This window comes from Brachypodium distachyon, chromosome 1 (genome assembly GCF_000005505.3).
Source record: "Brachypodium distachyon strain Bd21 chromosome 1, Brachypodium_distachyon_v3.0, whole genome shotgun sequence".
NCBI lineage: Eukaryota > Viridiplantae > Streptophyta > Magnoliopsida > Poales > Poaceae > Brachypodium > Brachypodium distachyon.
The window spans coordinates 2,954,643-2,968,611 of record NC_016131.3 but is presented as its reverse complement, the minus strand read 5'-3'; the positions used below and the strand labels follow the sequence as shown (position 1 = coordinate 2,968,611).

The 13,969-nt window shown below is 48.4% G+C and overlaps 1 protein-coding gene and 1 long non-coding RNA gene across 2 annotated transcripts; one reads left to right on the top strand and one right to left on the bottom strand.

The window, feature by feature from the left end:
• Positions 1-3,595: 3,595 nt before the first annotated feature.
• LOC100845024 (dirigent protein 15) lies at positions 3,596-4,265 on the top strand. Its single transcript, XM_003559210.3, has one exon. The coding sequence runs from the start codon at positions 3,720-3,722 to the stop codon at positions 4,263-4,265; it is 546 nt and encodes a 181-aa protein (XP_003559258.1). The 5' UTR covers positions 3,596-3,719.
• Positions 4,266-6,770: 2,505 nt separating this feature from the next.
• LOC112271765 lies at positions 6,771-9,650 on the bottom strand. The gene is made up of 2 exons (XR_002965130.1): positions 7,845-9,650; positions 6,771-7,492 (listed from the first exon to the last, which is right to left on the bottom strand). It is a non-coding gene; the product is annotated as an uncharacterized LOC112271765 (long non-coding RNA).
• Between the last annotated feature and the right edge of the window lie 4,319 nt (positions 9,651-13,969).

Here is a 13,969-nt window from a genome sequence, read left to right as displayed (position 1 = left end):
GTAACAGGCGCTTCCTTTTATTGAAGACTCGAGTTTAGGAACTTCTTTTGCATATACTACTCTTTTTCTTTTTAAAATGTAACAGAGTTTTACTTTTGTTCTAAGTGATCCATATATGTTAGTTGTCGAAATATTACATGTATCTATATGTTTTTTAGAGAAATATGCATTCATGTTTGAACAAATTTGAGACAACTAATATGGATCGGAGGAGTACTAAAATTTGAACAACCTTATAGTACAAAGTATCAACATCTATAATATGTCTAATATCAAATGGGTGTGGCTATTTTCCGTCACCTGATTTTTAAACAAAAATGGCTTAAATCTCAGTTGAGTTGTTGGACAAAGATCTTAGGGCCATTCAACTCTCTTCTCTCACACGTGACATCGTATGACTAAGATCTGACGGTCAAACAAGTCGGCTGATCTCTATGTAAACAGCACACAGACTTCACAATAGAAAAACTGATATCAAATAACTATACTATGAAATCATATATCATGATAGATTTAACACAACTAATTTGAAGTCGTAAATGTTGCAAGTTTTTATATAAACTAGCTGAAATGCCCGTGCATTGCAACGAGACAACAAAATAAAATGATATACTCTCTACGACACATATTACTTGTCGAAATGTTACATGTATCTAGACGCAAACGTGAATGCATCCATATTTTGATAAATTTGAGACTAATGATGTGGGTCAGAGAGAGTAGCACAAAATATCACAAAATATGGCACGAAGTGTCAACGACGCATGACATCACCTCTTCCTTCCTCGATCCTCGTCTGTTCGTTGCCACGGCCTTTTAAATACACCACATATTATTTCATATTAATGCATTGGAGACACAAGCTTTTCCTAGATTAATTTATGACCTACTCTTAATTTATGCCCAATAGTGTTAAGAAACATAGCTACTGCACAACACAGATATATAGTGTCTTCAAGCAAACCTCTATATCTCAAAAGTCTGCAAAACCGATAGAAGGGTGCTCTATTCAACCTGAGCATATTCTTACAAGTTGTGCATCTCTCCAAAATTTGTTCAAATAATCAATTCTCATCCTATCCCGCTGGTCAATTGGCGCATAACTTCTTGCTCTTCTTTTCCTTTTTCTGGACTCAACAACAACAGCAGCCCATATAACCAACTTTGTGTGATTGGCCATGTACAACGGAGGACAAACAATGCTCAATCAATCACCATCTCTGAGCTCTCAGCACAAACACACAGCATGCACATGATAGCAAGAAAGTAAAAAAGGAAAAATAGAGCTGCAATCAAGGCAATGAATTAAATTAGATCCAGAATACATATCCACATTGTTCATGCCCGGAATCATGCCAATTTTACGACTGAATGAACCCATTTAATTGTGATATGGCTTTTGTTTGCTACAAGAAATCATTGAAGTTAAATTTTGCACTCATAATCTTGTTCTGTAGTTCCTCGGCTTCTTCTTGACGCATCTACTTGCACCAGTTTCATCATATAAATATCACATTACTGTTAAATGAAAGACACGAGGACTTTTCATAAGAAGCTACTTACCACTTGTTGTGCTTGCTCAACAAAGGAAAGTACATCTCCCATTCCCAAGATAAGCTGGGCCATACGATCTGGATAGAAAGGCTCAAGATTCTCAACACGTTCTCCCTCGTCCGACAAACTTGAGGGGCTTTCCAGACACCTGCAGAGTTCGACAATTGTAACATATATATCATACTAACAGAAAGAACAAAAGACAAAAAAAATTGCTATTGTAGCCATAAAACACATAAACACTGATGGTTTTTCTGCTATACTGTAAATTTTTTGAAGAAAAAACTATATTGTCAAAAAGATGCAACCCCTGAGAATAAGTAGAATGAAGTCATGCCATATGAAACCTCTCCATGAATTATATTATTTTGCATGAATTTGTGATGATGACTGAACTTCGATGCCTTTTTCCAGCAGACGAGGAATCCAGAAAAGGTCGCAACAATTATAGTGCCTTTTATGCAGTACCATAAATCAGTAGTTCTCTAGACAAAGGCCCTGTGTGGTTGGGCTTAAAATTGCTTTTTGACTTTTGGCTTATAAGTCACAAAAATACCTAAATAGTTGTTTTTGACTTTGGCTTTTTGCTTATACCATCATCTAACAATATCAAGTCAAATGTCAAAAGCCAAAGCCGAAAGCACCTAATTTGGTGCTTTTGTGGCTTATAAGTCAAAAGTCAGAAATCAGTTTTAATCCCAAACAAACAGGGCCAAAGCAAAGAATTTCTATTTGGACGAAGCAATACCAATGGAAGCATTTTCAATCAGCCAAACATGGAAATTAAACCTGATCGAGCCGTTGCATATCTTCATTGCACAAACAAAATCAATTTAAAGGGCATACTGGAAACCTGATCCCAATTAATTTCACGAACAGCCATGAGAAGGAACCTGCATAGGAAAGAAGTAGATTGATGTATACTAGAATGTCAGCTACTCAACTCAATCGTACAAATTTGAAGGGCATGAAACAATATCATAATCACCCTTACCTCTTTTTTTTGGAAGAAGCAGAGCACCGTTCCTCAGCCGCCACTTCCTGCAGTCCGTCGCCGCCCGCAGTCCCCTGACACCGTCGCCACCCCGCCGTCCGCAGCCTCCGCCGCACGCAGTCCCATGGCTCCGCCGCCCCGCAGTCCCCGGCCTCCGCCGCCCGCAGTCCCCTGGCTCCGCGAGTCCCTAGCCTCCATCGCGGGCCGTCCCCAGTCGCCGTCAATCGGGAGATGGGGTGGTAGACCGGGAGGGAGGAGGCATCAAGGTGAGAGGGAGTCGGAGATGTGAGAGGAGGGGAAGGAGGGAGAGGGGCGGCATTTTTTTGTCGTGCGTGCAGGTTGACGAGGGTCGCGGGCGAAGGGCTTGCCAAACGACGAAAACGCGTGGTGAAGGGAACGGTCCGTATTTTTAGATAGGTATAGATTTGGTCAAAGTTTGAGAAATTTTACTTATGACAAAGACATGACTTGACATCTTACATCTAGAAACGGAGGGAGTATAGTTTTAAAAAACCATCGTTATGGTTATTTTCATGTGGTATAGCTTATGTTTTGTTAGTTTTCGACTGATTTTCTGAAGTTGCGACCTTTGATACCCTGTTTTATTCCATTTTTGCTTGGTCAAAAAAAATATCAAAGTTCGCCCATGTTTTTGGATTATCGACCGATTTTCTAATTTCATGGTCCCACTCCACGAACATCTTTTGGGGACCATATTTGGCCGGTCACCATTTTGGCCGTTTTTTCGGATATATCCTCTCGGACATACATATCATACATAGGATGATCTTTAAAGGTGACTTGGGGATAATTATTTTTGTCGTATAAACAGTGAGACCAAAAGAAAATTTTGGTTCCATACTTATGATCATTAAATGGATGCTTATAATTTGAAACTAATTTACACGTCTTAATTAAGAACTCATTATATGCTGCCAGTATTTCACAATTGGATCATACTGTTTTCTTTCCATAGACGTCCCACCGTGGAGCCAGATATGTCCAAAATTAACCATTTTCCTAAACATATTCCAGAGCACAGGCGTTTCATCTCAAGTTCTGCCTATAAGTATCAACCCAAGGGTAGATCTCCCTTCGTCCCACTTTCGCGGTTTCACCCACCAAGACAAACTAGAAAAGAAAGTTCAGTTCAAAACTAAGAAAACACACGATGAGAACTTCATCCGTGCTCGGCCTCCTCCTTCTCGCCCTCGTCTCCTTCCAACGCAACGCCAACGCCAGCGATTCCCTGCTGGGCTCCAAGAAGGTGACAAAGCTCCACTTCTACCTCCACGACACCCTCAGCGGCAAAGACCCCGGCGACGTGCTCGTCGCGCACGGCGCCAACGCGAACCCGAAGCCCGGCAACCCGGCGCCGTTCAGCTCCGTCTTCGTCACCGACGACGTGCTCACGGAAGGGCCCGAGAGGACGTCCAAGGTGGTCGGGAGCGCGCAGGGGCTCTACTTCTCGACGGGGAAGGCCGAGCCGTCGCTCGTCATGGGCACCGACTTCGCGCTCGCGGACTACAAGAACAGCTCCTTCTCCGTGTTCTCCCGGAACCCCGTCACGCGGAAGGATGGCATCGAGCTCTCCATTGTTGGCGGGCGCGGCGCGTTCCGGATGGCCCGCGGGTATGCGTTGCTCCGGACGCATAAGTTCGATGTTAGCACCGGGGATGCCGTCGTGGAGTATAATGTGACCCTCTTGCACCATTAGCTAGGTACTAGTGTTTTGTAGCATGATTAATCGTAATAAAGTTGTGAAAAAAAATAAAGGCACGTCGCCGTCATGTCACCGTGCCTGGGCGCGAAGGATCTCGAAGTTGTGTTGCAGGTCGGTCGAAAGCTAGCATGCAAGCTGGGTGTGGAAGACGTGTAGGAGGAAGGGCCCCGGGTTCGCGCCGACCGGAGGAGCCGCGCGTCGGCTTGGGTTTGCTCGGGGGCAGGTGTGAGGCTCACGGTTGGGGTTGGGATTCCCGTGCACCGCAGGTCGCAGCCCATGTCGCACCGCGTTCGATACCAAATGGGTAGTCTCGGGTCAGGGGGTTAATCGCCAGGATTAATTAGTAAGTTCAGGATTCTTTTCTCTTTTTTATACCGTAGCAGCACGCTGTAGGTATGGGACTGGGAGCCAGGCAGTAGACTGGTCAGCTTGCGGACAGTGCAAACCCTTCTTCGCTAGACTGCAAGACTCGACCAGCCTTTTCTCCTGCCGTGGGCCGTGCCGCACCACCGCCCCCTTCTCTTCTCTTGCTCCAAGCATCATCCGCATCCGCGTGTCCTTCCTTCCGCTTCAACTCCATTTCTTCCTTCAATTCATCGTCAAGATGCTGCCCGCGATGCCGGAGGGCGCCACGGCGTTGGAGATCCCCTCCGACCGCCCGGCCTTCTACAAATCCTTCAGGCCCTGCAGCGTCCCCGCGGCCGCAACCGCTGTCCGCATCGTCACCCCGCCGCCATCGCACCCGCCCGTCCGGCCAGATAGCATCACCGTACATGCCCCCTACCCCGCCGGAGCAAACCTTCTCCGCGGCGGGCCACGCGGACGCCTACATCCCCCCTGCCGACATTCCGTTCCCCTTCGAGCTTATCCTAAGCCCCCGGCACGGCGCCCGCGAGACGCTGAGCTTCCGCACGCGGGAGGACCGGGAGGCGTTCCTGCGCCGGATGTCGTCCGAGCCCGACAGCTGCGAATTTGGACTAAATTTAAAATGCATCTACATATGTCTAATACATGCAAATTTTGACGAACTTGACACGGAGTACATCTTTTGTTGAACCAAGGGAGTATTGCGTCCTAGGTAAGTTCTAAATTAGAGCCGCATGTAGCCGGCTTGTTGTCACTAATGTATGATTTGTTCTCCCTAGTTACTACTGCTAAGCTCCAGTTCTAGTCGGTGTGTTGGTTGAAGATTCTAGATCGATGTCGGTGATGCGTGCTGTGGGGATTGTGATGCTTGATTAGTGTAGCTTCTTTTGGGCGCTTGATCTGTGGTGGAAGCTACCCAAGGTTGTAATCCAACATCTTTGGTAATGGAATGGATGTGTGTGTTATGAAGTTCCTGTTCCTGTTCCTACTTCGTGTACATTGGGAACATTTGGTTTGTACTTTTTTTTATCATAGGATCAAATGCGTGCATTTTGGGATTTTTTTGTGTATCATAAGATAAATGGTGGACATATATCTGTATCCTCGGCGTGGATCTATGGGGAGAAAGCTGCCTGTAAACGCTGGAAGGATACCCACGAGAGGGAACGGAAATGGAGTAGACGGGCATGCTTAGCTTCAGAATCAAGGCGTCTATGGGAAGAATCTGTAAAAGATGGAAAGATACCAAATATATGGCCATAATTAGAATCACAAGGCACCACCTAAATTGGTGTAAATTGGTGCCAGAGATTAGCAACGTCCGTATAATGGCCACGATTATAGTATGGACAATTGACTGGAGATGACTTACCAAAATCAATAAGTTCACAACCTCATCCCCCATCGATCATAAGTTTGGTTCAAGATCTCGCAACTAAAATTCGCAGCTGAAAACTAAAGGCAACGGCTAGAATCGTGACACTGAAACCGCAACAACTCGCAGGAATCAACCGCGCGAGCGTTATATCCAGAACGCCTGGGCTTCAAAGCCCAGCTTCAGCTTGTAACTCGGCACTTTGTAGCGAGCAGTCCTCCGGTCCGTGGCCGTGAGCTCGCCGGCCTCGTCGTACCCGGCACGGAACGTGGTCAGGAGGCCAGCGGGCTGGATCCACGGAGAAACGACCGCCATGCCAACATTGCGTTACGAGACGTAGCTACTGTGATGTCGACGGAGCTAGCTAGACAGAAGATCTACGACGGCGCATGCCCCTACCCCTAGGCCCTAGCTAGGTCGTATTACCGGTGCGGGACGACGAAGAAACGTAGTACTAACTCCCGTGATATGCGGCTGTGGAATCGTGTTAATTCCATGTTGAGCCCAATCAAGCCGGATGGCGATGCAACACAAGTCAAAGCGTGATGCGCCCCTTGGCTGCTGGGGTGGCTCGATCTTTAGGTGAGATGGATAACTACGATTTGGGACAGAAGTAGACGTAGACTACACCGGACACCAGACGGTGCGCCTTAGCAATCGCTACATCAATTCCTTATGGTTATTGACAGAACCGAAGGCGACGTCAACCTGAACACAAAGATCCAATCCTTCCTAGCAATTGAGAACAAGCAAGAATCGAGATAAGGCAATCTGAAATTAAAATTAAAAATGAAGTACAACAGTCTCAAGGAGACGAGTGACAAGGTGGGGTTCCGATAGCGGTTCTTCCAGTAGGTCTAGCCGACACTAGTGGTGAAGCTTGAAGTTGCAACAATGGCTAACTTATCTAAACAAAAACCAACCAGCCAAAGGGGGTGCTGGCTGCACTTATATAGAGGGTGGGACGTGGAAGAGAGTTAGGGTTTCAGATTCTAAGATGGCCTGGGCTGTTACATGGCTTTGCGCCCATTAGAAGTGCAAGTGGCAGCCCAAGCATCTCTTTTCTTCCCATGACTTTAAGTGGCTGCAACTTCTCGTATTCTCATGGTAATTGCTGCACCGTTTCCTTTCGCGCGCATGCCGTCATCCTCGAAGTTTGACTCGCTCACATTCCTTGTGTCACGGCTCGGTCCTTCATTCCTAATCAACACAAGAGCATCTGATTTAGGCAGCACCACATTCTCATTTAGATTGCACATGGTACAAAGAAACGAAAGTACCTGATAATTGAGTTGGCGCGCACGCGCACGAGTAATCGGTCCTTGTAATGCCGCGGTTGTATCTGTGGGGTGGATGTCCTCATCAAAGCGCATCGATCAAATTAGAGAAAAGTCCATTTTAAACTCTGAACTTGTAGAACTTTTCTGAATCAAATCATAATCTTCTAATCCCGGTTTTTCAGCCCCTGTCCTATCTAATCCTGGTCAAAGGTTAAGATCTGATTCAGACTTTGTCTACAAGCTCAGGGTTGAAAATAGACTTTTCTCTATAATAAAGCCCGTGGGCATCCGTGTGTTGCAGATAAACTTGACAAAATGCCACACCTTTCTTTGAACTTTGCCTCACACATATTTCCTTGTGTTAGACAAAATGCCACATATTTCTTTGGAACATTTGAGAAAATACCATTTTCTTTTTTTTTAAACCATTTTTTCCATCGAGGCCCACATGGTAGTTATTATTGGACGGATTCCAATCGATCGATCAATCGATCTTCGATTGTATACAAATACGAACAAGATGCTACCCGGAAAAAAAAAAGGTATACGAACCAGATGCGGCAGAAGAACCGGACACGCCGCCGCGGCTCACGCCCTCCGCTGGATGACTGGATGGCCAACCTCGCCGAGCTGCACAGGGAAGAGGCGGAGACAGAGACCACCCCGGTAGCTGACTCCGACTCCAGCGCGCGCGGCAGGCTCCTGTCCACGACTCCACGGCGCAGATTGAGTCGACCGGCGGCGTGACCGAGACGTCGTTCTTGGAGGCAGCACAGCCCATGGCGGCGGGTCAGCGTAGAGCCAGCACCAAACGCCGATCCCGCCGGCCGCGGTGGATCAAGTATGCTTGAGCGGCTCCTTCATCCGCTCTCCAGTCAATTGTCCATATAATCGTGGCCATTACAGGGACATGCTAACCTGTACCATTTTAGGCGCCTTGATTCTGAAGCTATTTTTTTTGCGGGGTTTTTTTTTTTGCGGGTGATTCTGAAGACCCATATATTTCCGCTCTCTTGTGGTATTCTTCCAGGGTATACAGCGTCTTCGCAAGACGTCGATTATACCGATATGTCCACCGTTATCTGATCTACACAAAAATGCACGCATGACGCATTTGATCCAGCCTGTCATACAAAAGTACAAACCAAAAGGTCCCATTGTACACGGAAGTACGAACAGGAATTGATTTCATTAACACACATCCATTCCATTACAAAAGATATGCTTACAACCTTAGGTAGCTCTTCCACCACGAATCAGGCGCCCAAAACAGGCTACACTAAACAAGCATCACCATCCCCAAACCACGCACCATCGACATCGATCTAGAAGCTTCAACAAACTTGCATCTACTAGAAGAGGAGCTTAGCAGTAGTAGCGACGGAGAACTAACCATTCATTACTGAGAAGAAGCCGGCTCCATGCGGCTCTAATTTAGATCTTACTAAGAGTACCTAGCTAGGTAAACGCAGTACTACTTGCACTGATGCATGAAGCCGCCGCAGCCTGTGGCTGCTGGAAGAGACGCACGTACTGTCCACCGGCGTCGTAGGAGAAGGAGCGGTGCCAAACCCGGACGATCTCGACGCCGACGACGCTGGTGGAGCCGTCATCGTACTCGATCCGGAGCTGGCGGGGGATCTCCCGAGGGTGCTGGAGCCGGAGCACGACGTGGACGGTGGCGAGGTCGGGCGCCGCGAAGCGGGACGGGTCGATCTCGCAGAGGAACCCGAAGTAACCTGCGGCAGTTGGCGGTGATCTCCTCCGGCGTGCGCTGCTCGGCGGGGTAGCCGTGAAGCGCGACGTGGACGACGTAGTCAGTGGGGCTCTGGGCGCTGTCGGGGGTCTCCCCCTCGCGGGCCAGCTCCACCGTGGCGCCGTCGAGCTCGAACGGCTGCCGGCGCACGGCCGCCTCCCGGTCCTCCGGCGTGCGGAAGCGCACCGTCGCGTCGGCGCCGTGCATCGGGTGCAGGAGATCGTGGAAGGTCGCCGGAAGGTCGAGGTTATTAGCAGCCAGCAGGGTGCGGAAGACGCGGCGGAGGAAGGGGAACGGGTCCGCGCGGCAGGGGGGCGTCGGCAGGGGTGATGTACGCGTACGCGTGGCTGTCCGCGAAGAAGGTTTGTTCCGGGGTGGGAGCGGGCATGTACACGGTGAGCGGGAGCTGGGGCTGGTGGTGCGATGGCGGCGGCGGGGTGGGCAGGCGGACGGCGGTGGCGGCCGCGGGGACGCCGAAGGGCTGGTGGGATTTGTAGAAGGACGGGCGGTCGGTGGGGATCTCCAACGCCGTGGCACCCTCCGGCATGGCGGCGGCGGCGCTTGCGGGCAGCATCGTGACAATGAAGGAAGCAATGGAGTTGAGGTGGAGAAGGGACCGGTGGTCTTTTTTAAAGGCACGGGGCCACGCGGCAGGAGAATGGAGAAAGACTGGATAGGCCCCGGAACTTGGTTACAAGCTGACCAGTCGCATCTGACTACTAGAGTAGTAAAGACGCAATGGGATTTCTAAATGCTGATACAAGTAAAGACACAATGAGATTTCTTAACTCTAGTTATTTTTTTATTTTTTGTAGTTCAGTTTCGTGTCAGATTTAATCTTAGAAGATATGAGAATTCAACGCGTTACATGCAAGATCTCGTTTGAATCCTTTAGTATAAGATTTTTAATCATCATACTTAATCACTTCTTAAATTATGGACAATTAGAACATCTTACACATAGAGACAATGAGTAGTACTCCCTGGGTCGAAGGGAGTATTTTGGATATATATATTATTTTTTTTGGCAAATTACGCGGTCTAATGGTCCAAAATGCCACTCCAAATTGTAACGTAAAGAATACCTCGGTGACACGTTTCTTCTCAGTGGCTGAGCCATCGTAAATTCAAAGCCTGGGCAAAGACTGATATTGTGCTATTTATACAAGAATCATCATCAAATTTAGCCACCATGTGTTCAAAGGCTACGAGATTCTCGTTGATTCCTACATCAAAACAAATTATCCTCCAAAATTTCTTTTAAAAGAAGGTGTCCTGGAAGCAGGACAGATTTTACACTGCTGGTTTTCTACCCTCATTCAAAAGAAAAAGAAAAATATTGGATTCAATTCAGATATTCGGTAGTGCCGGTTCAGAGCAGTACTTACTAGAACTAGAAGCCTAGCAATAGAACTGTAGGAGGGGCTCCGAGTCAAACTTTGGAAGCAGTTCCCGCAGGCGACCACAGGCCACAGCAGTAGGCCGTGCAGTGCTTTCTGCGTGTGCAATAAAAACAGAGACGCAGGCGCTCCGTCATTTGGCTCATCCCGCACGTCTCGCCTTAACGCAAAGCCACTGCAAACGTCCAATCGAGTACGGAAGGCACGTTGCCTCTACGGTCAGCGGTGCTGGAACGGAGTATGAATTTTATATATTTATTATGTTATATAATTTATATTTTGATAGTTAAATTGACAATCTTGGGACGTGTGCGTGTCTCATATATTGGAACGGAGGAAGCAGGAAGAGTGCAAGCGATTGTATCATCCATCGTCAGACTGAAAAACAGACAGGTGCTCCAGCCTCAAAGTCGTGTAGTGCAAGCCACGAACCGCAGGCAGGCACATACAAAAAAAAAAACCCGATTTTCAAGGCTTACTTGGGCAGCACGGAGGCCCGGGCCTAGTCCGGTCAGTTTGAATGGAGCAACTCGCCGTAGCGCCAGTTGGGCTCAGTTTGGCAATGTTCAACTGCACATTATTTTATAATCTGGCGTAAAAAAAGTACACACGAAAATAGTGAAAGTTGAGAGTCAAACACGAAAATAATGAAAAACGGGGTGGAAGAAAACGAGATTATGATAATCCACCGCAAGGCGGAGCCTTCGTCTTGGATCTCAAAAGCATCCACGTGGCGACTGACTGCGGCATTACAATGACTGACAAGATTGTCTTATACTCCACAAAATTCCAGCAGTTTTGGAAAGTTTTGGAAAGTTCTGTTTCCCTAATGTCCCGCCGAATAAGCGTCGTCCATTTCCGTTTTTGCATGTACAATTCTCTTTTCATTTCCGTTCCACAAAATTCTATATCCGTTTTCACATTTCTTGTCTATCCTGTATTTCGCACGGAACACTCGGAAAGATTTCACTCTGTTTTCCGCCCTACTTGCTGGTCTTAAACAATATACACGATGACAACAAGTTAGTTATGACATAACTCTGAGAAAGTTGAGAAGTCGGTTCAGGCTCGTCTATGCGACTATGCCCGTCTTAGTTTTCAATAAAACAAATATCGAGAGAGCAACTATGGAGGTCATCTTCTAGTAAAGGCGGCCACTGACCCCGTGGGACTTGTTTCTGGATTGTTGTTAGTTTGAGCTTAGAACAGCCAATGACATTTTCTGTTGAATTTACATCCGAGAATTGCCAATTTTGGTAGACTTGGCAACTTTGGTAGATTGTAAATCTGTGAAAATTGATACGTGAATTGAATGGACGGTGTAAACAAAAGAAGTATTTAGAAACGGAGAGAGAATGTATATTGCATGGAATGAAGTGTATGGACAGTGTATATCGGAGAATAAAGGGTATGCCATCACAAGAAACCGCCTCTAGCAGTGATGCTAATCTGGCACGAATTTAGGTGCCTTGTGATTCTAAAAGCTAATTACACGCCCATGTATTTCCGTTCTCTTGTGGTATATCCTTCTATCTTTTACAGCTTCTTCCCATAGACGTCGAGGATACAGTTGTGCCCACCATTACCTTATACACACAAACAAATTCCAAAACGCACGCATTTGATCCTGCCGTATAAAAGCACAAAACCAATATATGTTACCAATATATGTACACGAAGTACGAACATAAACTTCACAATACCATCATTCCATTACAAAAGATGCAGGATTACAATCATAGGAGTAGTCGAGCCAGATCTCGCGGGGGATCTGCCGCGCGTCCTCGATCTGTAGCACGGCGCGGACGGGCGCGAGGTCGGGCGCCGCGAAGCAGGCCGGGTCGACCTCGCGCAGGGAGCCGAACATCCAGCAGTAGTCCCTGATCTTCTTCTCCGTGCGCTGCTCCACGGGGTACTCCCGCAGGGCCACGAGGCGCCGGGTGAAGACGACGGGAGAACGCGTATCGTACTCCCCCTCGCGCACGAGCCTCACCGTGGCGCCGTCGAGCACGAAGGGCTGCCTGCGCATGGCGGCCTCCCGCTGTCCGGGGGTGCGGAAGCGCACCTTGACGTCGCCGAAGGAGGGAGGCGGCTGCGGCAGGTCGAGGGCTAAGGTGCGGAAGACGCGTCGCACGAAGGGGCCCGGGTCGGCGCGGAACGGGGAATCGGTAGGGGTGATGTAGGCGTAGGCGTGGCGCTGGGAGAGCAAGGTTTGCTGCTCCGGGGTGGGGGGCGGCGATCGGCGGACCAGTGTTAGGTACATGGTGGGGATCTGATCCGGCTCCGGCGGTGGCGGCCGCGGGGGTGCCCGGGTGCATGAAGTACTGGACGGATGGCGGGCGGGCGGAGTCGGAGGGGATGTCCAACGCCGTCGCACCCTCCGGCATGGGCGCGTCGGCGTCGGCGGCTGTGCCTGTGCGTGCGGGGAGCATGTTGGCGGTGGAAGAAGAAGCAGTGGAGTGGCGGGAGGGACACACTGACGATCGGTGGCCTTTTCTTCTTTGGATTCACCGAGGAAGTAGGAAGTGACGAACTGACGATGGATTCTGGGGGCAAGAAAAGGGAGCGGTGGTCTTCGTTAAAGTGCCGAGCGAAAGACTGGATTTATAGAATAACTTCGACTTGTTTATTTCTGTGTTTTTCACGTAGAAAACAATACGTTATACGGAGTATGTTTTTACGTATTCTACAAGCAGGACAGAATTTACTGCTGGTTTTCTACCGTCGTTAAAAAGAAATAATGAAGAATTCAATTCAGATGTTCAACAGTGCTCGCTCGTAGCCGTAGGCCGGTGCAGACTGCAGAGCAGTAAATAGAAGCCTACTAGCGATAGAAGGAGCTCCAAGTCAAACTTTGGAACAGGCGGCCACAGGTGCAGTGCTTTGTGCGTGCAATGACTGAAGCCTTGGCAACTCAACTGCGGTAAAAAAAACAGAGCTTGACACAACCCAAGTTCTGAGATGCAGGCGCTCCATCGTTTGGCCCATCCCGTGCTCGGTACTGTAGGCTCTTTCCCTCGACGGCCAGCGGCACTGAAACGGAGGTAAGCAAACTACTAGCAGGAGTCCCGCTTTGTAAGGCTTACTTGGGCCGACACTAGCTAAGCCTGGGTAGAGCGGCCCAACCCGGGACAACTATAATGCTTACTTGAACCAGATCTTGCTAGGCCTGCGTAGAGCGGCCAAGCCCGGGCCAACTATAAGGCTTACTTGGACCAACTGGACGGGCTTGTTGGTCCGGTCTGTTTGGATGCGACAGCGCGGTAGCGAGGCTTTGGCGCTGGCTTTCGCCTTGAATCTCAAAAGCATCAGGTGGCGTTCTAGAAAAAACATCGAGGTGGCGACTGATTGCACAGTGACAACCGTTTTATTTCGGCATGATTCTATAACAAATCGAGAAGATGATGGGTGTTTTGATAAGATTTCCCTCGCGACTGTATCGAGAGAGGCAGAGAGCAGCTATGGAGCTTCTTTTCTTTTCTTTTTTGCGGGTAACCCAAGCTTATTTATTTTATTTTCTA